The 27,804-nt window shown below is 35.6% G+C and overlaps 2 protein-coding genes and 1 long non-coding RNA gene across 4 annotated transcripts in view; 1 reads left to right on the top strand and 2 right to left on the bottom strand.

The window, feature by feature from the left end:
- frmd5a (FERM domain containing 5a) overlaps window positions 1-24,099 on the bottom strand; it is a 141,827-nt gene extending 117,728 nt beyond the window's left edge. For both annotated transcript variants that reach the window (XM_089116457.1, XM_089116458.1), the window contains exon 1: window positions 23,970-24,099. In XM_089116457.1, the coding sequence (XP_088972583.1) occupies window positions 23,970-24,074 (105 nt within the window). In that variant the 5' untranslated portion in view covers window positions 24,075-24,099. The remainder of the gene's footprint in view (window positions 1-23,969) is intronic.
- LOC148977439 (uncharacterized) lies at window positions 9,659-25,591 on the top strand. The gene is made up of 2 exons (XR_016145393.1): window positions 9,659-10,111; window positions 24,036-25,591. It is a non-coding gene; the product is annotated as an uncharacterized LOC148977439 (long non-coding RNA).
- malt3 (MALT paracaspase 3) overlaps window positions 25,045-27,804 on the bottom strand; it is a 19,206-nt gene continuing 16,446 nt past the window's right edge. The window contains exons 14-15 of the mRNA XM_039684179.2: window positions 27,331-27,447; window positions 25,045-25,977 (exon numbers count right to left, since the gene is read on the bottom strand). Of these exons, the coding sequence (XP_039540113.2) occupies window positions 25,654-25,977; window positions 27,331-27,447 (441 nt within the window). The 3' untranslated portion in view covers window positions 25,045-25,653. The remainder of the gene's footprint in view (window positions 25,978-27,330; window positions 27,448-27,804) is intronic.

Genomic DNA, 27,804 nt, shown 5'->3' with positions numbered 1-27,804 from the left:
TACCTCTCAGTTTGAACTGTTCAATCGGTCGGGGTCTTTTATGCATGCGATGTCACTGTGACAGCTCAGCGTGTTCTCAAGCACATTATCTCATCCTCATTAGGGAAGGCAGTGCAGCGAATGAAATTAACGAAGAAACGTAATCACTGCATTAGCTTTTTTTTTTTTTGCAGAGCCCTTATATTCTCGTCTCTGTGCTGTTGAACCGTCATGACAGAAAGACTGCTTGTGATTTCAACAGCATGTCATCGTCAACAAAGCACAAATGAACTGGAAGCGAAGGAAGACGCTTGTTGATGAAAAAGAATTGGCATGTGCATTGGTGCAGGGGGGTTTTAGCGGTGCTGTAAGCAATTTATGTCATTTTGGTAACTCCCACAAGACTTAGACCACCATCGTCTATCTAATACCACAGATCACTAAAGACTGAACAATATTGTGACTGATACAGATTATCTTAATGTTTAAGAACTAATATGCCAAACAGATTCTTAATTAGCCTACTTTATGCTTTTTGAAATTGTTATAATTGATACAAATTATACAGTAGGCCACTTGAAGTGGATCAAAACTCTCATCAAAGTTATCCATGAATTTTGAACAATACCCGTTTTTTGTCTTAGGACAACTTTGATGAACTTTTTTTGATGAACTGTTTTTACATCAGACATCACACCCAGCAAAAACTCATTTCAGTGAGGTAGCATCAACATAGCCAGTAAATTACCGGTATGATGGTGTGTGTGAACAAACTAGGAAATGAAGATTACCTGTATGAGCATGTACTGTAAAAGGTCAGAACGTGCTGGCGTAAGAAGTCTGCTTACATAAAGCTCTGTCGTCGCCATTTACGGTAAATCCAGCTGCTTTTAACTGTTTTTTCATATGTTAACATGCACAAGACAGACGTCTGACCTTTTCTGTTCATCTGCACTGCGTCTCTGCAATTATTGCGTACAGTATAACTAGTGAGACGCGATAAAAACAGATAGAACCCATTATAATCAGTGATGCTGTCTACACTGGATGCGACGCGACACGACAAATTATCAACAGTAAACTGATGCCCCGTTCTATTTCTGACGTACTTCAAGACTCACACTTCTTCTGACACAAAGAAAAAATGTATTCGCAACAGACACTTTGTCGTGTCCATGTCCAATGTAGACACAGTGTAACACTGTGATCCAGGTGGATCAAGAAAACAGCTCAGCGTTTAAAGGTCAATTTCGATAATTTGTTTCCGACAGAGTTTACTGGTATTTTGGTACTGATGCGTGAATGGAATTTTAGCGGTTAAAAACAGAGTGGAATTGCTTGTCTGAACAGTACATTTGTGTATTTACCGTAAAAGTCATTCTGGTAATTTTACGGTAATTTAACGGGATGTTTGCAAGGGGCTTGTGTCTGCACATTAATGAAAAAATACAGTCTCCAATTGGCCAGTTTTTGCTCCTACGACTCTTTTTCTGTTTACAGAGCTGATGGCTGTCACAGAGACAGGTGTAATTTCTCAGGGTACCTATTTTAGTGATATTAGTCAGAGAGTAGGGACAATTTATATGTGGTATTTTAAATACGAAGTCGCTAGCAGCACCTTTAATATTACCTTTTCCTACACACAAACACCCACAGAAACATGTTTTTTTTTTACCATGTCTTTTTCAAGAGATAAGAGATAAAAGCATAACCTCTCATGAACTGCACACCAGTTGCTAGAGATAAATGCATCGTTGTCCTTAGCTTTAAATTACATACAGCAAAAGTGTGATACATCATTTCCAAAGCCCCGGAAAGCTGAGTGTGAATAACAAAAACATACATAATAATCATACATAAATAAGCATACATAAATAATTAAATATAAATTATGTAACATTTATGTAAAACATTACAATTATAATAACATCTACAGTAGAAATAGAATGAAGTATATAGTACAGTAGATTACACTTAATTTGAAGGAGTCTTTGTAGCCTATAGGGTTAGGTTCAGAGTTAGTTGCATGTAATTATGCATCATTTACTGTTATTACTACATACATGTAACATGTTATAAGGACACTACAAAAAATACTATATTATAATAATTTATAAAATTCAATTGTATACGTATTATAATTAATTAAATAATAATATATAATATATGAATAAAATAATGTAAAATCTATTCTAAAATTAAATGTATTTTACAGTTTTCCATGTAATAAGTGACATCCATTTAGCCGTTTCAATTCTCAGCATTTATTTTCTCGGTTTAAAGGGGTGATGAACTGAGAAATCAAATTTTCCTTGAGCTTTTGACATCTAAGAGGTCATCATATTATAAGAATATCCTGTCAGTTTCAGAACTGAAAACGTCCTTGTTAGTCCAATAAAAGCTTTTATTGACACCAGTCTCTGAAAACGACTCGTTTTTAAAAGTGGGGAACTATGACGACAAAGAGGATAAAACACCACCCCCACAGAAGATGATCAACGCCTGCTTCACCACGGCAGGTTTAGCCCCGCCCACCGATTCGCGCATTACACACATAGCTAAGTATCATACATGTACATGCTTACCTCGTGATGACGAACTGGATCGCTACCGAGAAATACAGAATATTGTGCAGTGCCTGGTTGTGCAAGACAGTCGCTGCATAAGCTTCCTGTGGATTCCAATAGGACTGCATGGATAAACTTTATTTTTAATGACGTTCCAGCTGATGAGGGTAAAACATCGTCGTCTGTTCGCTTCATTTCGCTGAGGATTGTTTTGTCAACAAGACTGGATTTGCAGACCGATTAAGAGTAAAGAACGGTGCTGTGCCGTCTATATTAGATCTGACAGGAATATTGTGCAACACACGGACTCTGGGTTGAACATGTATGGGCGAATCCGGTTGCCATTTTACAACATTGGACGTTTTCCCCCATGTGCACCGACGGGTGAGTTAAACTCATTATAATATGCAAAACTGTTCTACACTCGCAGCAGTGGGTGTTTACTTCCAAGTCTTCAGTGCGACACGCCCATAAAAACTGTTCTGTTTTTTAGGTAGGCTCACAACCAGGGTACAAAATAGCCTATTACGTGTTCATTTTGATGTTTTTGAATGCAAAAACCAAGCGAACGTTATAAGCTAGCCTCAGACAACAATATAATAAAATTTAAAAAGCCAGTTCATGACCCCTTTAATTCAAGGTTGTGTGTTGTTTGACTATTCTATCTATCTATAATAGTGTTTCTCAACTGGTGGAACGCAACCCAATACTGGGTCGCAAGACCGTTTTGAGTCGCGGAGTGTGTGAGGTTAAAACAACAACAACAAACCGCAAATCTAAATGTTTTCTGATGGAAGACTTTTTTGAAAGACGTGTGTGAACGCTGTTCTCAGACAGCAACATTTTGTTGGCCCAGAATAACTTTTACAAATAACTTTTTACAACACAGTCATTTAACATGAGTTAATAGCTGTATTAACATGGACTACCAGCGAGCCAAATTTATAAAGCATTTATTATTCTTTGTTAATGTTAGTTAGTCAAAATATTTTAAATAGTTTTTTTTTCAGTTCACATTGCATTAACTAAATGATTTTAATAATAAATTAGTAAATTTTATCATGAACATAAATGTTTTTTCATTGTATTTAAAAAAAACCTCCATGGCATTACAGCTGTAATTCATTTCTGTAATTACATCCATAATTTCACTGTTGACCCTTCTCTTACCCCTTAACCCACTCTTAAACCTAACCATCCCACCAAACCTGTCTCTAAACCTACCCATATCCCACCTCAATAGCAGCAAAAGTGTTTCACAATACAATATGAACACAATAAGTACACTGCACATGTTTTTTGATGTAGTAGTTAAAGACACCCAATTTAAAGTGTGAACAAAATAATAAAGAGGGAATGTGAAGATTGAGATAAATGAGAGAGCCAATGCAACAGAGGGTCAATCATTGACTGAAGAATCTGGCAGAGACGGGCACGAATCTCTAGAAGAAAATTGCAAGAGAGACAATAAAAGAGAGGGGAAAAACATGCAGGCCGACAGAAAGAGAGAGAGAGAGAGAGAGAGAGAGAGAGAGAGAGAGAGAGAGAGAGAGAGAGTCTGAGGAGATGTAACGGGTACTGCAGTTCAGTGTGAGAACTGCTCCAATTGCCTGCTCTCAGGAGCAACTCGGGTCAAATGAGCGGTAACCTCATGCTACAGTGTTGTTATTAACTAAAACTATTTAGAATGTCTTGTTTTTAGTAACTGAAATAAAGCTAATAAAATAAAATAAACATTACATGAAAAACTATTATGTCCTTTTACGAAGTTTTGATTTTGTTTTTGGGGTTTACTAGAATTTTTTCATGCTTGATTGTTAAAAAACACATACTTTTGTTTATCCCACATATTTTACATTATTACAGCACAACAAGTTTAGTGGTTTTGCACAGCAGTACAATGACAATAAAGTCTTTAACTTAACCTCTCTCCCCTGTCTGGCTCGCCACGAAAACGGCGATTTTGATGAAGCCTCTCCTTCCGAAATACAAAATGTGCTGTGATTGATTAGCTGGACTGTGTGCTGTGATTCTGGAAATGTCCAATCCCTTCATGACCGCAAGTCATGGCGTCAATTTCAAACCAATTCAAGCCCGATTCAGACCCTGACAATGTTAACAAACAAGAAGATCATGCAGAACGTATTTCATACACAGACTTTGCAAGTTTGCAAGTTTTTTTTGTAATTTCTTATGCATTATAGATACAATGTTCCATATCCACCATTTAATTGTCATATTTATTGGGGAAAACTAAAGTAATACAAACAGTAATCGATCACATGCTTAATTAACCTAAGGGGTGATGAATTGTCTTACAAAAGCAAGAGCTTACAAAAGGAATACAAGCTGTTCTTTAAAAAAAATGTGCAGTGCACATATAAATGTTGAGGTTAAAATGTTTAGAAACAGCAAAAACACAAAGACGTTGATTTGGGTACATTTGAATGCTTGCAGTGTTGTTCTGTTGTCTGATCAGGCTGAGGAGCAAAGATAAACTGCTAAAGTGGTCTGAGGACAAATCAAGCTCTGATCTAATTAAATGAGAAGGAAGTGGAAGAGAGGAGCGAGGAGGACATAGATGACTTCATCAGCCTCAAACAGATCGCCCACCAGTTCACTGACCGGCTGATGCTTAATTTGCACACAAAAATGGTAAAAGATTATCCCAAATGCAAGTCAGACAACATTAACGGCAATAACTGTGCAGTTTAAATTTCAATCACATTTTGCTCAATCACACGCTTGTAGAAATACCATCAAATGCCTGTATGCATATCACATACAGAATTTTAAGAAAAATAAACTGAGACAAAGTTCCTATTTACTGTAAAAGCAATATAGATTATACCGAATGTGGAAGTATGTTATATTTAGACATCCTGAATTTCTGAGACACGGGCCTCTGGCGGTATGTGTGCTTCTTCAGCAAGGCAGCTGGAGATAATCATCTACCTTTGTTGACTTGAAAAGGCGAGTTCTGCACACCCTGCTTTTTACATGCCTAATCAGCTCCGACTAATTTCACCCCCCACAGGAGCGGCTCACGTCCGCTTTGAGTCGGCCCCTCCAGGTCTACAAGCACCAAGTAAGATGTTAAAGATGCCACTCAAGCACATAAATATGGTCAACAAGCCATGTCAAATTGTTTACATCAATAGAGCCTATTTCCCTCCGCCAGTTATGAGGAACACAGATCTATCTATCTATCTATCTATCTATCTATCTATCTATCTATCTATCTATCTATCTATCTATCTATCTATCTATCTATCTATCTATCTATCTATCTATCTATCTATCTATCTATCCTGATCTCAGAAGCCATGTTTCTATCCATCTACTTTTGTGCAAATTTTGGGATATCGGATAAAAACAAAATCTTGAATGGAAACATATGCACATCAATTCTAAAAAAAGTCAGATACTTTTGTTTATCTGATATTAAGACATGCACATAAACTACGATGGAATCACATTTACTGAATAAATCCCTCAATGCACAGGGATTTACAGGATTTTTATTTAAAAAAACACATACTTTTGTTTATTCAACATATTTTACATTATTACAGCACAACAAGTTTCGTTGTTTTGCACAGCAGTACAATGACAATAAAGTCTTTAACTTAACCTCCCTCCCCAGTCTGGCTCGCCACGAATACGCCGATTTTGATAAAGCCCCAGCTTCCGAAATACGAAATGTGCTGTGATTGATTAGCTGGACTGTGTGCCGTGATTCGGGAAATGTCCCATCCCTTCATGACCGCGAGTTCTTCTCTAGTGTAAATATTGAAAATGGCATCAATTTCAAACCAATTCAAGCCCGATTCAGACCCTGACAATGTTAACAAACAAGAATATCATGCAAAAGTCAGATACTTTTGTTTATCTGATATTAAGACATGCACATAAACTACGATGGAAACACATTTATTGAATAAATCCCTCAATGCACAAAATACTCATGCTACTTTGCCTTGATTAGATAACTGGACTAACCAGCGGACCAGTGTCGTCGCACAGCATCTAAAATATTGGTTTGATCATTCTGAAACACCTGAGCAAGTCTGTCATAAAAACGCTTTGGCTTAATTCCCTCCCAGAAGCGTCTCACATGATTGCGTCCCTAAACACAAGCATCCGAACGCAAGATAACATGACAGCATGTATTGCGTTTCGTCTGTGTGTTCTGAGGTGCAAGTTATTTATGATGTAGGAAAAAAGTGCCACAGCGGCTTCCTCAATTCCAGCAACTTCCATTCTTATTACCGATATTTTGTGCCAAATTTCCAGGAAGTGAAGATTTTGTTCTGTTGAACACAAACGCAACTTTATTCGCAACTGTTTTATGCGATATTCCAATTTTGGAATACGTAGGTTGTTGTCTGTAACATTTACAGGTACAAAACCAAAATCATTTGTATCATAAATATATTTTAGTTACATTTGACTGATTTATAGATATATTTTAGATTCCTTTACCCTATCCCAAAACCTAAACACGTTTCATTGCGTACTGCACCTTTAAAGTAAAAGCCTTTTGCCTTTTCCGTGTACTACAAATATAGGCCATTCATACAGATTTTCTCACACAGCTACACTGCCTACACAGCACGATGCAAGCTCAGAATACAAACAGATACCAATACTGCAACAACGTACAATCGCGCTTGAACACAAACAAGCCTGAAACACAACTCTCCCAATGGAGCCCAGAGATAAAAACAGTCCGGTGATATTACAGCAGAGAGGTACAGCCCTAAACCTGTGCATTTATTGCATATCATTATTGCATTACTTATCCAAAACCTCTGTGGTTATAGAGCCTTAGTGAAAAAAGGTCAATTTCCACATATTGTGTGTCCCATTAAAGATGTTATACATGGAAATGCTTTCAGGACTATCTATTTTCTGACTCAAGGGAGCATTCAGGAATCCTTTTTGAAGAATAGTCATTACTTTAGCAATTGCACTTGGAAGTACTCATTTCATTTCAGAATCATTTGAAACTGGCCAAGATCCAATATCTAACCTCCATCTCCTACTGGTGAATGTGCACTGCATGAATAAGTTTAAAATCAGTGCCAGTTTTTGAACAACCTGTCTTCTGCACTCCAGGGCCTGTCCGTAAGCATGCGGGAGCTTATACCAGTCAAATGAAGGTGTTATGAGTATTGAACATCCTCCCTTTGCCGAGTTTGCCTGTACTGTGGTATAGTGCGCCCACCAAACCCCATGAAGTGCATTTACTATGCCTACACACTGTTATGATATCTGAAACATGAGCTTCATTTTATGCCTGGCACAGTCCATAGAATCAAATTTGTTGTGAGAATTGAGGCAGAAATCTCAGTCTGGATGTGTGGCCCTCTTCAGTTTAATTTAATGTTGTCCTGAATTGACAAACTTCAGTGTCATCTGCAGCGTATGTGGCAATATATTTTTGCTTGCAGCACCTATTAAAATGTCATGGCAGTAATAAGTCAGCCCCCGGACATTGTGACAATGTTTTTTCGGACTATAAATATTGATATCATATGTGCTGATGAATATATTTGATCAACTAAACTCAGTTATATTTGCAATGGCACATAAACTACATTAAAATACGCAGCTCTGAGCTCTGAAGGTCTCATTAGACCTTAGTCAGGTTAGACGCCATATTGAATTTAACATGGATGCGAGGGATAGACTTGCCGTCTTCACAATGACAAGCACTGTATAAAGGTCCAAGATCAAATAATTTTCACAACCTTCAAAACTGCTTTATGGAGTTTTTGTCTACTGAAGGTTTGTGTTTGTTTCAACAGCTGAACAGACGGTTATGTTAAAACAACTGTAAAAACCATTGAACTCTCTGGACTTTTATCCCTCAGAGTTCACAAATAAACTTTTGGTGAAGGATAAAGCAGCCAAATGTATTGGATCTGACAGAACAGCTGCATTACAAACTGTAAGTAAATGATTTCATAAGGCTTTGTCCCTAAATTACATTTTTTCCACATTTATATTTGTTCTTTGTTTTGCAAAAAACGTTATTAACATGATACGCTTCAAGAAACATGTTAAATCCATGTCATGACTTCTTTAATGTCTATGCAGATTTAACATTTGTCAGTGTCATTATAGATAAAACATTAAAGGAATCTTACAGACCCAAAACTTTTGAAAAATGTATATACAAATGTATAATGCCCTATTAGTCCACTACACTGTGATGTATTTTCAGCATCTCGCACCATGAGCACAAACTTTTTAAGAAACAGTCAAGTCAGGTCTTGAGACCCCTGAGATCTGTTCCAGTCTGTCGGGTTACATCCAGCGGCCATTATTAATTCATTTGGAATTGTATCATTTCATAAAACATTTCGCAACATTATGTTTGCCTTAGTATAACATTTAACAGTGCACACTTCTTTTTATATAAATGTAAAATATGTTGCTTTATTCTCTTTTGTCATTTCGTTTCCAAGTTAAAGTTTCATCTACTCACAGCGGTTAGACACACATTGCTATTAATTTACAAAACGTGAGGCAGAAGCAGAGATAACTTTTTGGATATAAGAGTAAACATTAATTTCTCTGTTCCACCCTATGCACTCTCTCTCTCTCTCTGTACCGCTGATGTAATCCTCTTGTTCAGTCCTGACGTCTTCTCTACTCCAGCCAATAGCATCTTCCCTGCACCATGACATGGGTAAACACCAGCCATGCACTAGTGAGGTTTCTCTTCATGAAACATTCAGGCCTAGCACACATTTTAATCTTTTATATCCCAACCATAGCAACAGTGTGGAATGATCTGTGAGCACGGTGTGATAGACAGCAACCAGTCTCACATACACATCCACAAACAAACACATGCATGATGAGGAAGACACATCTCACATGCCTGAACAGCATTTACAGTGGCACTAGTAAATGAGCAGGGAAAGAGCAGTGGTGTAAGTTTGTCACAGACGGTGTGTGTCTTCAGTCGCACTAGTGCAGTGATGACAGAGCAATACTGTGCCAGAGATTTAGGGAACAGACTGCACTGCTCCACTGCCGGGACACACTGTCTCTTTTATCCAAGTCGTGTCTCTTAACTACAGTTTACTAGCCTGGATGCCAGCCCGAACTCCGCCCACAACATTTTTTGGTCGGGAAGTTTGGTCTGGACTCGATCCACTGAGGAGTAATTATGATCAGTCAAAAAATGATCGGGCCAATCAGATTGCCAGGGCGGGCTTTATACGATGATGGACAGATGATCTGCAGGGACGTAATCATCACGTTATCAAAGAGCGCTTGTCAAAGATGATTGCAGCTGGAGAATTGAGAGGTATAGATTCCGCTGTCGCGTCTTTTGTAAAATAAATCGACAGCGCATTCATTTTAATAGACAAACAGAGAACTGCAATCAAGGCATTTGTCGATCGGAAAGATATTTTTGTCGTCCTTCCTACATGATTCGGGAAAAGTGTAACTTATCAGCTGGCTCTGACGGTCACTAAGAAGATGGGACGTAATGAAAAGCCTGTGGTCGTTGTGGTTTCTCCTTTGGTGGCACTCATGGAGAAGTAAGTAAAAGAAGCAACACTCGTTATTTAACTTCTAAAATAAATAAAGTTAGGCTATGTTCTGTACTTGAAAACTGCGCTATGCAAAGGAGTTGACTTACTGCGTTGCTCTGATTGGTTGTAGGTCTACCGACTATCCAATTGAGTGCAGAGTTTTTTTTTTTTCCTGGTTCGGTTACGACACGCCTCATAATCAAAGCACAACGGAGGGGTTTCAGACTCATATTCTCTCTTGAATATGAGTATGACGAAGTCAGGCTAACAGTTTACTACCTGGTGGAATGAATTTTCTTCTTTTTTCTCAGTTGTGCCAAAAGTTATTAGCCTGGTTCAACCAGACTCTCGTACATAGGAAAATGAAATTGAGCGGAAGGGCATAGGAGAGTGCAGCCAGGCTAAATAGCTATACCTTAATAAATAAATAAATGAATTGTGAGATATTTTGTAAGATCAAAAATAGTATTCATCATGTAATATTATTTTTAATATATTATATACAGTGTTGGGGTAACGTATTAGTAATTATAAGAAAGTTAGTTCCAGTCCTTGATTCTGATTGGTCAATAGCTGTGCTTTATTCATAATAAAAAACGGCTATGACCGCTTCACCAAACGGTTCTATGTATCACTGCGCAACACTGCAGTTCCTATTTTGTTTTTATTTGAGCTTTCATGCATATTACACATTGGAACGTTGTTGCTTCACGGTCATGGTCAGGGACTATTTTTTTTCTAGTGGAAGGAAGGCTTCTAGTGATTTTACTTAATTTAAGTTGCACTAATACATTTTTTTTTACTTTAATATTTTTATTGTGTGGTAACCGTTTTATAAAAGCAATAAGGTACTTGAGGCAAGTGCTGTATCCTGAATAAGTAACGGCTGAACTCGTGCCGAACAACGCCCTTCAGCCGTTACTTATTCACGATACAGCACACCCTCTCATTCCTTATTGCTCACGTTTCAAGTACTAGTAAAGAAACACCTTACTTTTAAATTTAAATCAAAAGTTACTTTTCAGATAAGTAACACAGGTTACTTTGTTATCATTTATTGACTGACAGCTCTCCTGTCCCCACGTTGAGATATTTCAGGAGCGAGTGCAGAGGTGTTGTGTGTGAACATTTACTCATCTCACTTGCAAAAACACAGATTCAGTATTCCTTAGAAAAGATAAAAACAGCGTAGTGCAAACTAACACACTTAGTGTTTTTAATCTCACTTTGTTTAAACCAATTTAAAAGGTGTTGTGTGTGATATTGTCAAAGGTCAGCAGCACAAGATATTGCAATCTCTCTCTAAATATATAATAATATTATATTCAGTGTTGCGGAAAGCATTGTGCAACTCCCTGTATTTGTAACTTATAATAACAGCTAGAAACCATCATTTAAAATTAGCAACAATATTTGCAACAATATTCGGTGCATCAAAAAAGGTTACTTTGTAAATAAACACATATAATCATAATCAACAAAGCCAAATGGGGTACACGACTATTGAATTCAAATATTAAATGAAATGTTATCTATTTAAGGTTCATGATGGCCCCACTTGCTATACAGATTCCAGCGAACAAACCTGAAATTCAATCTTTTCCTAACTGGCATTTATGAACAAGCTTCACAGCATTTTATTCAAGATTAGTATACGGTATCATGTATGTAGGGTTAGTTTGAATCCAGACACTGACTCCTTCCTCATTGGTGACCGTAAGGCAAGTTTGGTTAGAAGAACTAAATTCTCTTGCTGAAAGAGAGCTATTATACAAAGAGTTCATGACGAAACGAAGCACATTAACCAATACAAAAAAGACAGTTTATGGTCTGCTCTGAGAGCCAGCCAATGAAATGAGTCGAGCTTCCCCAAAAGAACAAGCCAACCAATGAAATCACCAGCATTAAATTACAAGGATTTCAGGGCACAGTAACCTGGACAAATTCTTTTGGAAGACCAAGAGAATGGTGAAAGGACACCAAGATGTAGATACTTTATATTGCTACCTTAATATTGCACAAATAGTTACGTAAAATCTCAGAGTTGTGTGACAGAAGCATCAGCATGGCGTGGGAAAGAGAGAATGAGGTCAGGTAAAGGGGGACAGAGAGTTTGAGGTCTTTGTACAACGTCACTCACATCCACATTACTGGCAGGTTTCCATTACAAGACACTGGTGAGAAAGGTCAGTGTGAGAACAACATTTCATCTATTAATTTGCAGTGTAAGAGCATTTGTCTATTTTTACAGTGTGTGCAAATGGTCATTTACACTATGAGCAAACACATTTGACCATGTTGTTTGGGAGTCACCTTAGCAACTGTGAAGAACCCTGAGACCATTCGAGCCCTCGGCCTCTTACTGATGAATTCCTTTCCCTTCTGTTTGCAAATTTACATACTAAACAAAACACAGGAATGCTCTACATATTAATTATATAACTTCCTTTTAATACAAGCCAAATTAATTATACCAATAAAGTAAAAATCGCTAAAATTCTAAGTGAGCTCAGTCATCACAACATTATACAGTATACAAAATGGATATTGATTTGATATATATATATAGGGAGAGAGAGAGAGAGAAAGAGAGAGAGAGCGAGAGGTCCAAAAGAGACAACTTTTCTTAAATTATCAGCATAAAAAAAATATATAAAGTCGAAACTTCCTTTTAGCAATTAATCGCGATTAATCGCATCCAAAATAAAAGTTTGTATTTACATAATATATGTGGGTGCACTGTGTATAATTATTTTGTGTGTATATATATATATATATATATATATATATATATATATATATATATTAGGGGTGTAACGGTACACAAAAATCACGGTTCGGTACGTACCTCGGTTTTAAAGTCACGGTTCGGTACGTTTTCGATACAGCAAAAAGAAAGAAATGCCAGAGAAATTTCCTATTTGTTTAAAGAAAAAAATATTTTTAAATAAGTGTGAGTTTTCCTAGATCTTGAAACTTTCAGGTTTATAAATGGGGGTCATCTTTGAAGGATGAACAAATAATGTTTTGGTCATCACACACTCAGAAAAAAAAGGTACAAAAGTTGTCACTGGGGCTGTACCTTTTCAAAAGGTAAACTTTTGTCCATTTCATGAGCTAATAAGTACATTTAGGTGTTATTATGTACATTTTGGGTGTTAATATGTACATTTTAAGTGTCAATATGTACATTAAGTGTTAATATGTACATTTTAGGTGCTAATATGTCAATTTCATGAGCTAATATGTCCTTTTCAGGTGGTAATATGTCCATTTTAGGTGCTAATATGTACCACTAAGGTACCAATATGCAGCCTTTGGGTACAAAAGTGTACCTTTTGAAAAGGTACAGCCCCCAGTGACAGCTTTTGTACCTTTTTTTCTGAGAGTGCATTAAAAATAACATTTAAATATATATTTATTTATATAATATTTGAATTTTGAAGTGCTGGAAAAAGATGTGTGAAGTACTTGAAAGCATTTCACCATTCCAGCCAAACTGGTTTCAGTTAGTGTTACTATATTAAATCCATGGTGAATGTTGCAGGTCTATGGACGAAAGTATTACTAGTTCATTCACGGCACAATGTTTCTCCTGGTTTCCATGACAGCGCTGTTTGATCTAATAGAGATCTACGGTAAATAACGGAGAAATGTGAATGCTTCTCACTGACTAGATCTCGCAGCGATGCTATTACCTCAGTGGCGAATTCAAATTTTTTTTTTTTACCGGATCTCTTAGCGCGGTGTGTGTTAACAGTGTTGCTTGATCGAGATCGGCTCGCGCTGCACAGATGTTGCTGGTCCGAACTGATAAACGATCCGTGAAGCACATAACGAGTAGCGCAGTTTCGTTCTGCTTTCATTACGCTTGCCATGATGTTGCGCAACATTGTGTTGGCCGCGTCAGCACGAATTTTGCCGGCAGGAAAAATTATCCAAGCAACCGTTCGGTTTGTATGCGTACCGAACCGGAAGCCTCGAACCGAAACGGTTCAATACGAATACATGTACCGTTACACCCCTAATATATATATATATATATATATATAAATAAAATACACACACATGCATGTATATTTAAGAAAAAAAATTATTTGTATATAAAATATTTATATTTATATATAATATAAATTATATATAAATATATATACAGTATACATGAAAATATTTCTTAAATATATACAAGTATGTGTGTGTATTTATATATATAAAATACTTATACACAGTGCACCCACATTTATTATGTAAACACAAACTTTTATTTTGGATGCGATTAATCGCGATTAATCGGTTGACAGCACTACGAAATAAAAGTCCCAAATAGAGCTGATTCTTAAATATTTAATCGTTTTCATCATCATTTTAAATCAAAACTTGAATATTTACATTATATTTCCCAAATTACGCCTAAAAAGTTTAAAAAAATAAATAAATAAATAAAATCCAAATCACTGTTCATATGACAACGTTAAGAAGGCCGTATGGAAGACCGGTAATATTTCGACTTAGAATCCAATATAGAGCGTCTATGAGAGCATTCTCAATAACTAGCTTTTCAAGCTCCACTTCATCCATGACATCAGTCGGGTTCAAATCAGACATCTTCACTTTGAGGATTATCAACTTCAGCTGTTTTCTTTAAGTAGCAACATAATTATAAGTAGACATCTTTCATTTACCCAACGCAAGGGTTTCGCTGCTGGGGCTGATAGGCAGAAAGTCAAGATGAGGAAGACACATCCCACTTTTAGCCTGAGCTGTTCAAAATAAAGCTCCTTAAAGGGCCAGGGATTATTATGAGTGAGATTTCTTAACTCCAGTCCTCTTCAACCTCCCACATGCACGGCTATATATGTTGCACACACACACACACATACATACACACACGATATAACCGTGGCAGCCTTGAATCAGTAAACCAGGCGACACACATACTCACTCACACAAGCTGTTTTTTCAAACCAACAAGAGATTACAGAGCCATTAATTTCATTCATCATCCTCTCATAAAATGATTTCCGACATGGAGGAGGAGGCCAAAGAGAGCACAACCAGCGGTGGTAAATCAGGGCTCAAACCCATTTTAGAAACACGATCACAATCATCAGAAGCAGTTGCTGCTTGAAAGCACAAAAATATGCCATGAATTGCAGATAAAGTGGTAAAATTGGTGGATTTACAGCAGAATCTTTTTAGACCAAAGAGATTTCACTATGGACAGGGCTACCAAATGTAATTAATATAAAACAATAATAATTAAAACAATTCTAGCAAAACTGCAAGTTAGGGCTGGGTGATGTGATGGTATTGGTCCTATTGTTTGTAATTTGCTTTTTTCGTATTTTTCATAACAGAAATGAGATCAATAACTATATTGTGATCTATGTTGTTATTCGTGAAATAAGAATTTGGTCATATTGTCACCCCTTGACAGCCAGTGATCAGAATACATTTTTGTAATCCTAGGGACAATTTTTAATTATTTTTAACGTTTTTATTATTTATTAAACTATTATAATATATTTTCTATTATTTTTCTAATATATTGCAGTTATATTGAATTGATTGAATTTAATTGAATATACTTTATTGTCTCATTTCTGGGAAATTTGACTCGGACTTCCATAGCACGGCCATAACCTTCTCATGTAAAATGTGTCATCAACAGTATATATATAAATATATTAAAGTATATACTGCATATATTTATATATATACATAAAATCTTTCTAATTGTGCTTGAGTCATCCGAGAGGAAAGTACTTGCTGTTTGCACGGTAAACACGCTCATGTTTTACACTGTGGGATCATTCATCTAGAAATAACAGCATGTTCTTCTGCAAATGGCTGACACACAATTCTTTTCTCCTCTAAAACGCAAGACTGCACCTCGAAAGCATTTCCTCAACACATTTTATGGTTAGAAAGAGCAATATGGCAATGGGTTTCAGAGATGCATCTTCAGCATGGTTGAGTGCACTTCCAATTAGTGCTAATAGAGTTCCAGGGTACCAGAACACAAGAAGTGATAAGTAGAGATGCCCACATGTCCTCAGAGGAATATGAAGCCGGAAAGTCAAGGAACCCATTGAATACCACCTAGAAAAGCACATAACCTTCATGGCAAACCTTAAAAGCACAAATACTCCATTATTTGTGTTTGTGTTTAGAGGACAAGCTAATTTGTGTTTCTGTTTCTCTCTGATTCCCACTCAAACCACTCACACAAACACACTCTCATCATGTTCTCACTGTTAACTGCAGCCTAGCCGCGGCTGTGTGTGTGCTTTTTCACTGTGACCTGTAGATGTGAGAAGCTTGTAAATTGCCTGCAATCACTGAGAACAACAGCGAGGGAGAGGGACGCGAAGAGCTGCCGCCTCAGTGAAATTTAAATGGCTTCTGCAAGGGCATCTTATGATGAGCTCACTCTTCCCTCAAATATAGAGAGACAATGCATAATTCATGCCAGCCGAACATCTAGGGTCCTGCTGCTAGTCATGGCAAACTTTTTTAGGAGAAAGAAAGTCTATCGTTTGTATTTGATTTATTTATGAATGAAAACAAAGATGTGAGGGATGGACGCACAGTCCTTCATATTCGGCTAATTTACACAATAAGTTGTCCATATGTTTTTTGTGGATCTTTTTTTTTTTTTTTTTTGGTGGATATTTTTGAATCAGATATTTTCAATTTTGGCACAGCTGAACCTACAGAATAATAAAAAGTAAGTAAAAAAATTAGGCATATGAAAACTTTTTTTACTGAATGGTTAGTCAAAAAAGATTGGTTGGTTCTTATAAAGATTATAAATATTTTTGGGGGGATTTTTCAGTTTTACCCAAATTAATTTGATTTAAATTATTTATCTAAATTAATAAATTATTTATTATTTTATTAAAATTATTTTTATTTTTTTATTTTCTATGCAGATGTTAGCGAAGGATACGTTTACACGACAAAGATGTAATGAAAACTGAAATGTTTTTCCTTCGCATTTTTGCGCACAGATGAAATGCCGAAAATGACCAAAAATAAATGCTTTTTTGTCGAAAATGTATTATTCTGCCAGGCCAGTAGTTGGCGATGTCACTTTGTAAAGAAACACTACGTGCCGATAGACTGTAGTTTACAGTTAGGGCTGTCAAACGATTAATCGCGATTAATCGCATCCAAAATAAAAGTTTGTGTTTACATAATATATGTGGATACACCGTGTATAATTATTTTTTATATATATTTATATATATATATATAAATACACACACATGCATGTATATTTAAGAAAAAAGTATTATTTATATATAAAATATTTATATTTATTTGTAATATAAATTATACATAAAACTATACAGTATATACATGAAAATATTTCTTAAGTACAAGCATGTGTATGTATTTATATATATATATATATATATAAAATAATTATACACAGTGCACCCACATATATTATGTAATGTAAGCACAAACTTTTATTTTGGATGTGATTACTCGCGATTAATCGTTTGACAGCCCTATTTACAGTCTGTAGTTTTTCCATTTTTGTAGTTTACACGAAGATGATAAAGATATAGTTTTCAAAAACCTGCACTTTGAAACTTCTTTTCAGATATTTTATGATTTTATTTAGAAACATTATCATGCTATTTGTTGCAAAAAAAACAACTAAAAATCCGTTTTTTTCCCCAATATTGTGCAGCCCTACATGGAATATAGTGCAACAGTCCTATGGATTATGGTACATTTATGATGCTTTATTGTTATATGGTGCATTCATTGCAAGTCTGGCAGCCCCTGGTCATTGTATACTTTCACTGTATGGAAGCATCATCATCCTGCAGGGTCTGAGAGAAACGAGAAAATGAAATGTTTTTGTAATGACATGAATATTTCTCTCTTGAAAAGTTAAGCAAATGCGTGACATAAATCAAGTCTGTATAGTCAGCATTTCTGAGCATCAAATTAGCTGCAATATGCCACACTTAACACATTTAATTTCCCCACATCTCACCATCGTTCCAGCATGGAAACGGGTATATATTTTGAAAAGCACTTTAGCGGGATTAAGTGAACCAATCATCCACCGAGCTGCTGCGAAACATGTAGAGTGTGTTTGCTGATTGTCAAAAGAAACACACAAGCTAGGCCAATACACAAGCAGGTCTGAGGACACCAGGGAGCTTTAAAGGAAACGATGAAAGCACTTCCTGGAGGGACTGAATCTCGGCATAGTGGGAACAAGATATTTGGGGTAAAGAGGGAGGGAGAGAGGGAGAGAACAAAAGGCTGACCTAGATCCGCCTTTCACTCGCTCCTTCCCCCGGAGTAGGTGTCCTGGACCCGAGGCCGAGCTGGCAGGCCTGCAGCGAGCACAGAGGGCAGAAAGGACGATAAACAATGACTGTGCACTCTCAACCTCTGTGCTATTCCCCTGGACACATCCTTGCAGAGGAAGAAAAGCTGGCAGCTGGCATGCTCTGTCACAGTCTCTCCTCCCATTACGTCAACACAGCACTGCTGCACACGGCACACACACACACACCTGCTGCTCGCTGCTCACCTCCCTGCCTGGCACTCACTACACACACGGCCCACAGATACAATCAGCACTCACAGATTCAACAAACCAGATTCAAAATACCTGAGAAAAACTTCTATGATTTAATTTAAAGAAGTGTGGATACCGACACAATAGTGACAATATATTCACAATTTAATCCAATGTTTACTTCAAATATTTGAGAACAGACAATCTGCACTTTTAGCAAGGAAAAGTGCAGATTGTCTGGTCAACTAACAACTAACAAAACAACTAACAACTGGTCATTGTTAGTTGTTAAATGGCTAATTGGGAAAAGGTTATTGGTAACAATATATTTATACAATATAAGGTTTTATTTGTTTACATTAGATAACTACACTACTGCATTGGTTAACATGAACAATGAAAAACGCTTCTAAAGCTTTTATTAATATTTTATTAATTACATTATTAAAATCAAAAGTCGTCTCTGAGCCTATTATTAAATGGACCTGTCCTGAGCTGACGAAAATCTGACCAGATGATGAACAGTTGGATTTTTATTAGCTAGCGTTAATAAAGATTAATAAAATACTGCAACAAATGTGTTAATTAATGTTAGATAATGCATTATTACCTAATTGAAAAGTGTTATAATTAAAATAAAAATGCTTACAGAAAAAAATAAGTTAGGGCGACATTTTTAAATGGTTTAACATTGCATTACATGTCATTTTACAGTCAAATGTATGGTTTATGCAAGTAAAAACTATGAATTATTATATAATTAAACTGAAAAACAGTAAAACATTCCCTGAAGTCCTTGGGTGACTTCACATCTGACGTCTAATTAGCATTAAGGGTGTGTTTTTTTTATTGTTTTTTTAACATGTCTGTAATGTAATGTTTATTGCATAATGTGTGTTGTGTGTGTTTGTGTCAATATGTGAGAACTGGCCATGTTTTATGTACACTGTGTACATGAATTCTGATTCATCATATGGCTTTCCGTTTTACACCTGTATGGTGGTTTTCAGTACATTTTTAGTTAAAAAGCAGCTTTTGGAAGATAATTGGTACATTATATCACTTAATGAAATATATGTTATAATTGTCACTGTGAATTTGCGGCTAGTTTTTATCATAAATGTAACATTTTTAAATAATCTGTACCACAAAAGTATAATATGGCTTTAAAATAATGATATCGTTTAGTGCTACTATTCTGTCAATGTTTTTTTTTTTTGACATTTTGAGCAAACCAAAATCTGCCTTTTTGTAATTTTGTGCTGTATTTAACAGATGAGGTAAAATCATCCACATTTACAGTATTACATAAGATGTCGTCAGATATTTCAGCGATCCAAGAAAATGTCTAAAGAGACGTTTAAGTAAGAAGAGAATTCAATGCATTTGAAATTTCTTACCATTTAACTCAAAACTGTTTTCACTTGTACTGTAAACCCATCCCAAAAGGCTTTTAAATATCAACAGGTCAACACAATGTTGGATTGTGGCAATAAAACAAACACTCGTTCCTCATAAAGGCAGTTTAAAGTCTTCTTTTTTTTTTCCTTCTTCTAATCCTCTCTAACACGCAATGATTGTCTTGATGTGTGTAAATCTTATATGAAAGCCCTGAGGGAGTGTGTGTGTCATCTAGGAGCCACAGTCCTCTCAGACTTCTGAAGGCTGAGAAATAGGATGCTCTCAGATTGACTGTAATAGAAAGCGATCTCTCGGCTCTCGTTTCATTTCGAGCTACACATGAAACAAAGGCTTCCTCAAAGAAAGACAAGCAGCTCCATGCAAGAAAAAAAAAAATGTGTGTCTTGAGTCTCCTAATAAAAGAAATCACATCCGTCTTATTGTTTAATTATCTCTTATTAAACAACTTTTTTATTATTATCATTATTATTATTGTTGTTGTTGTTCCTCAGTTTGAGATCACAACAGTTCATTGAAAAAGCCCAGAAAAAACTGGAAAGATTTAACCACATAGGACTGTGGAAACCAAATATAATAATTCAAGATTTGACCGCAATATGAATATTGTGTGGGATTTTATATTAAAACTTATTATATGCAAAACTTCTTAAATGTCTCACATGTTATAAATTAAAAAAAAACTGAAAACATGTACGAATATACATATATATATATATATATATATATATATATATATATATATATATATATATATATATTAGGACTGTGAAACGATTAATCACGATTAATCGCATCCAAAATAAAAGTTTTTGTTTACATAATATATGTGTGTGTAGTGTGTATAATTATTTTGTGTATATAAACACACACATATGCATGTATATATTTAAGAAAAATGTGTTATTATTAATATATCAAATATTTATATTTATGTATATACATGCAAAAGTATATACATGCAAATATTTCTTAAATATATACATGCATGTGTGTGTATTTACGGTATATATACAACATAATTATACACACTACACACACATATACTTTGTAAAAACAAACTTTTATTTGGATGAGATTAATCACGATTAATCGTTTCACAGCCATTATATATATATATATATATATATATATATATATATAGACAAATATATACATACATACACATATACATACAGTATGTATATATATTTAAAAATAAGTATCTCTAAGTTCTTGTGGTTTGTCAAAAACATTTTTGGAGGGATCCACTAAAACAAATAAAAAAGTCATCATCTCTGTTGCATTAGCTTAATCTATAGTTTTATGCATTCTTTTCCTTTATATGAAGTTAATAATAGCATAAGTTTGTGCTATACAGTACCATGACATACAGTTTTTGAGCTAAATCTTTCATTTTTGATATTACACAACATCATTTTATGAAAAATTAATAAATATTCATACCAAAATAGGCGAAACTCCCAATCAAAATGTCAATTGTGTGTCCCTGTAAAAACTCCAACAGTGTTCATCGAAAAACAAATAAGAAATTTAAACTTTGGATTATAAGTAATTCCCTTCAGAACAGCATTCCCTTCTCAAAATATTATATAAAAACACCTTTACAAGGAAAAGTTTCAAAAAAGGTTCATAAAAGAAAAATGAAATGCATGGATCATTAAGAAAAAAATCTGCTCGCTACAATTGAAAAGAGTGAAATAGTTGGGTTTGGTTGTTTCCGTATCCCCGGTGTTTGTGACGTAACCCTCCGTTCATCCCGGAGTAACAGACCTCTCATAATCTGCGGGATTTCACAGACTCCTGTCCAGCCAGTGCTTAGAAGCCAGCCATCCGTGCTGCTTTACTAAACTGCTTGATTTACAAGCGCCCAAGGGGCAGTTTTGGAGTCCAAAGCATACATTATTAATGGATGTGTAGTGTTGACATCATGCCAGAATCCATACAACACTTTCCTGCTTATGGAGCAATTCCAATACTATGATAATAAACTGTAAAGGGGACACATGAATTTCATAAATAGATCCTCTGAAATCAGTCCTGACGCTTTTACTACAGACTTACTATGTCTCAGATAGGCTACTCAGTCCAGTGTGATCCTGATGCAGAATTTGCTCTCATTGTATCGGTCTTCCTGAAGCTGTCATTCAGTATAGAACATCTTTAGTGTTACAGGACAAAAAGACTTTGTAAATAATAGTAGACTTTGGTGCCACTTTACATGGAAGAGTTAGTTCAATTATCCAGTTAGGTCAGAGTTCACTCTTTGGCCAGAACTATAGTTTATAAAGTTATAAATACGGATATTTTTCTTACAAAATGCATTAGTTTGCTTCAGAAGGCCTTTATCCTCCCTTGGATTACTTTTATGATGGATGGATGGACTTTTTGGGGGCTTCAAAAAAAAGGTACCATTCACTCCCATTATAAAGCTTGGAAACCAGATATGTTTTTAACATATTGTGTTTGGCTGAAAGAAGTCACATCATTATACACCTAGGATAGCTTGAGGGAGAGTAAATCATGGGATAGTTTTCAATTTTGGGGCGAACTATCAATTTAAAAGAGTAGTTCACTTTAAAAAAAAAAACTTTTGCTGATAATTTATCATCCAAGATGTCCATGACTTTCTTTCCTCAGTCGAAAAAGAAATTAAGGTTTTTGATGAAAACATTCCAGCATTTTTCTCCATATAATGGATTTCAGTGGGAACCAAACAGTTCAAGGTCCCAAAAAACAGCTTCAGTCAGTGCAAACTACAAACTGTTCAAAGGGCTTTAAACGATTCCAGACGATGAATAAGGGTCTTAAGCGAAACGATCACTCATTAAAAAAATAAATAAATAAATAACAAAGTTTAAGTTTTATAAGCTCAAACTCTCGCCTTGCTCTGTTCTGTGACGCACGTTCGTGACTTTCCTGTTCGAACTCGTTCATCAAAATTAACAACAATCTTTTTTCGAGTCAATTCGTTCGCTGAATGAACCAAATGACTCGGAAAAAGATTCGTTCATTTTAAAGAACGAGTTCGAACATGAGAGTCACGAACGTGCGTCACAGAACAGAGCAAGGCGAGCATTTGAGCTTATAAAACTGAAACTTTCTTTCTTTATTTATTTATTAAATGAGACCTTTATTCATCATGAGTAAATTATCCGCAAAAGTTTTTTCAAAAGTGAACTACTCTTTTAAGTTTCTTTAACTACTAAATATTGACATAGTTTGATAAAATAGGCTATTGTGCATTGAATAATGCCTGAACGCCTAATTTCTGTAATTACATCTATAATTTCACTGTCGATACTACACGTTTAACAAAACCCTTACAACCATCCAAAACCTGTCCCTGAACTTACCCTTACCCAATGGCAGCAAAAGTGTTTTGCAATACATGAACACAATAAGAACTGACTGAATATAAATTAAACAAAGAATATTTTTTTCCTAGTGCATAGTAATTGAAGACATCTAATATAAATGTACACTTCTCCTATACACCAAAACATCCCTCAGAACGTTCCCAAACCGAACCTATATACCCTTACAGCGCTTATAGAAAAGATACGCGTTTAAAATACACAAAGCTAAATGAACAGACCAGATTCCAGTATAGCAGCAGTACTTCAGTGTGTTGTGTCCTGATTTACGGGAATGCATCACATCATCAACAATAGTCATGATGAGAGCAAAACAAGCCTGAAAACAATCTGTTGTAATACTTTTTCGTTTCCAACGAGCATTGCAGCACTTAAAGTAACCAGCCGGGTTTAGGGGGGATGCTGCTGGCACCTGCTGTTAAACCCCACTGCGCACGCTTCTCCCAGCCTGCAACAAAAGGTCTGCTGATCACTGTTTTTCAGCAGCAGCACCTGTGCTGATAATGAGACTGACCTGAATGGTGCAGGTATACTCCGTATCATCCAGCAGTCTGACCGTACACATGTATTCTCGCTCCAGGTTTCTGACGCTGCCACTCATCAGCCGACTCAACATCATCTTCTCACCGCACGATCGCTGCTCTGCGTCCGGGACCAGAACAAAAAACAAGCTCAAGCAATGTCACATCGACCAAACTCTCCGGTCGCCCAGGTAAAACGTGCTAACCGAAGCCGACAGCATCTTTCTCCGATGACATGAACGCCGTGGGTGTTTTATTGTAGGTTATTGCGAACAGGTTCCTCCAACACGCACATATCCAGGTCCAGATGAAGTCTGTGGTTACGAGCAGACAGTAGCAGAGAGCCCGTGTGTTGACCATTCACCGCTTGATATTTGAGGAAGGGGGCGGGACCAGAGAAGCTGATTGACACTCCTTCTAGCCAATGGTTACGCTCTCAAAATAAGGACTCGTTTGAAATGGACAATGAAAGATTGGGGTGCTGCTGCGTTTTTGGAGGTCATTGTTGTCCAATAACATGCGGGACAAAGGTAGTAGTAAGGTTATAAGGAAATACTCTTATTTTTCTGCTGCAATAATCGGTAACACAGTATAGCCTAGTAATAACTATAAATTAGCATAATTACATACAACTAACCCTCAACAAAACTTTATTTTACAGTGTCCCTCCAACCAAAACCTAATCCTACCCTAACCCTACAGTAATGTTGTTAATTAATACCCTAGTCCTACCCTTAAGGACATTAAGTTAATTACGATTACTCAGTATTTACACTGTAACAGGAACACATTAAAATAGTAAAAAGTGTAATCCAACCATTTCTTCTGTATTTTACAGTATGACTCTAGTATGCATCCATAACAAAATCGTACAAGTATCGAGTATTTTTTTCTGGCTCTTATCGACAGGTATAAATTGAATATACTTGTTAATTTTGTGAACTAGAAAAAGAAAGTATTTTAATCTTTAAATATTGTGTTCTTTCAAGATTCGTTATATTGGGAGATAATGCTGAAATTTCACACATTTTATCAATCAAAACAAACAAAAACACTGAAAACATCTACTTCGTAAAGCAACTGAAAATGATTTATTTTAAAATATGTGTATTAATGTGAATAAGTACAAGTGTCTCTTGTATGTGGTATTGAATAAATACTGTAGATCATCTTTCATGTATTCTGTTTCTTTTGTTTCATGCAACCTAAAATGAGACTAAATATGAATAGTTTAAAAATGATTTTATGATCTAAATACTTTTCTCTATCCCATCACCATGTTTTTCATAAAATATCACAGATAATATGACTGCATTTACGCAAATTCTACAAATGAATTAAAATTGAATGATTTTAATATCAATATTAATTCCTAGACTACATTTGAATATGATATTTGATCGCACAGGGAAACTCCAGAAGTAGCATTTTATCAGTTATTTGAGAATATTACACTTGATTTGATATACAACAATTAGATATAAATATATCTACATTAGCATGAGAACTTCTTCCTTCTATCACGCTCTCTCTCTCAAACACACACACACACACTTTTATCACAATTCATAATTATTAGTAAGCAAAAAGTAAACAATTAATGTAAGAAAGTCCTTTGTTGGATCAAAACAAAGCCTTACTGTGTGTTTGTAAAAAGAAGGAACGTCACATAGTGAATTAATTCGAGTCATTTTCATCGTTCTCCACTGGTTCATTGCTGCTCATGGAGCTGGATTTGGCTGAGCTCTGTAATCGGTTCTCAGCCTTGCGTGTGTAGGGTCGAACAGCTCGAGGATGGTTCTGATGATGAGGCCATCTGATGTTGGACATGTGGTCCACAGAATGGACAAAAGCTTCTTGTCTCCGGTCCACTGGTTTCATCTGATTCAGCTTGCACGAGGCGATGAGAGGTCTGCCTATGTCCAACTCTTTGCTCTCAGTCAGACGATCTTTAGTTTGTGGGTGGGTGTAGTGCAATTTCACCTTGATCACCAGAGATCCCTAAAAAAGTTTCAGAGAACTTTGAATAAATTGCATTTCTTGAATGGCTTTAAACATTATCTTTCGACATCCATATATAATGCATTTTTCTACATCGGTGGTTTCAACAGCAACAATAATATCCAAAAAATAAAATATTAATATGATGTGATGTCATATCATATATCATCATATATTATCATATCATATATATATATATATATATATATATATATAATTATATAATGTATTTATATATTATATGTTAACACTTAACAATAAGGTTTAATTTATTAACTACATTAGCTTAAATTAACTAACAATAAACAATAACTCTTTTAGTTTGTGTAAATTTCTACACTTACTAATACATTTTCAAAAGTTGTATCCTTAAAAATGACAATTTATATTGTTATTAACTAACATTAAGGTTAGGGTTAGTAAAAATATAAATATTATTGCTCAAAGTTAGTTCATGTTAACTAATGCATTAATGTTAACAAATCTGACCTTAAGTGATACATAATATAATATAATATAATATAATATAATATAATATAATATAATATAATATAATATAATATAATATAATATAATATAATATAATATAATATAATATAATATGCATCCATACAAAATGCATTGTGATTTTTATTTTAAAAGTCCATAACTTGCTTTCCTAACTATGCATAATTAGATGCTGGGTTGCATTTGATCATCATTTGCATATTACATGCTTTCCAGAATATAATATTCAGCAATAAAGACACTATTGAATGATAACTGAACTAAGCTAGACGATGACATTGCTGTGTTTTACAGAAATACTTTATATTGTAGCTGAATTGAACCAATTTCATAATGGACAAACTTTACAGTTATTGAATGAAACTGAATTGAACCTGAACAATGACACTATAGTCTTTTTAGAGCTCCTTTAAATTTAATTTCTTCTGTTTATCACTGGGAAGCTGCTTTGAAATCATCTGTACAGTATAAAGCACATTATAAATAAAAGTGGCTTGACAGAATAAACATGTGACCCAGTTTGGGTTTGTGATTGACCAGTCTTTTTAAACTGAACATGTATTTCAATAGGCTTTATGCCCAGCTGCACTACTTCCTGAACTTCAGCCAGCTCCTTGTTTCCTGTCTGCAATTATTGGCCAAATTGATTAATCCAGGTGTGCCTGACCTCAGTTGTCATGGCAACAATAATCAGACACACCTGAATTAATCAATTTGGCCAATAATGGCAGACAGGAAACAAGAAGCTGGCTGAAGTTCAGGAAGTAGTGCAGCTGGGCATAAAGCCAATTCATTTCACAATGTTTTAAAATGCGTATTTGACAGATAAAAACTCCTTAAATGTACCTGGAGTCTTTGAAGGCAACATAATCTGAGGGTGCAGTCAGGAGTTTCACCAATGCTCATCAGGAGAGAGTCCATTTCTCCCGATCTGCCGGATGCTGAGAAAATGTCTTGCATTTGCTAGGTAAAGTAAAGTAAAGAGGCAGGTAAAGTGACCGTACCCAAGGAAGTATTCGACTTTATCACCTCTAGAGGTCAGTAGACTCACAGTTTTGTTTTAAAGTCACTCTATTCTTCCTTCTTTCTGTTGAAAAAATCGTTTGTGTTTCTAATCTATCTATTTCCTGTATGTGTGGGGTGGTGATGGTGCAGTGGATACGACAAATGCCTTTGGTGTGAGAGACCCGGGTTCGAATCCACTGTGAGACACCAATGTGTCCCTGAGCAAGACACTTAACCCCTAGTTGCTCCAGAGGCGTGCGACCTCTGACATATATAGCAATTGTAAGTCGCTTTGGATAAAAGTGTCAGCTAAAT

Source organism: Pimephales promelas, chromosome 10 (genome assembly GCF_988280905.1).
Source record: "Pimephales promelas chromosome 10, fPimPro1.hap1.1, whole genome shotgun sequence".
Classification (NCBI taxonomy): Eukaryota; Metazoa; Chordata; class Actinopteri; order Cypriniformes; family Leuciscidae; genus Pimephales; species Pimephales promelas.
This window is presented reverse-complemented; position numbering and strand designations above follow the sequence as displayed.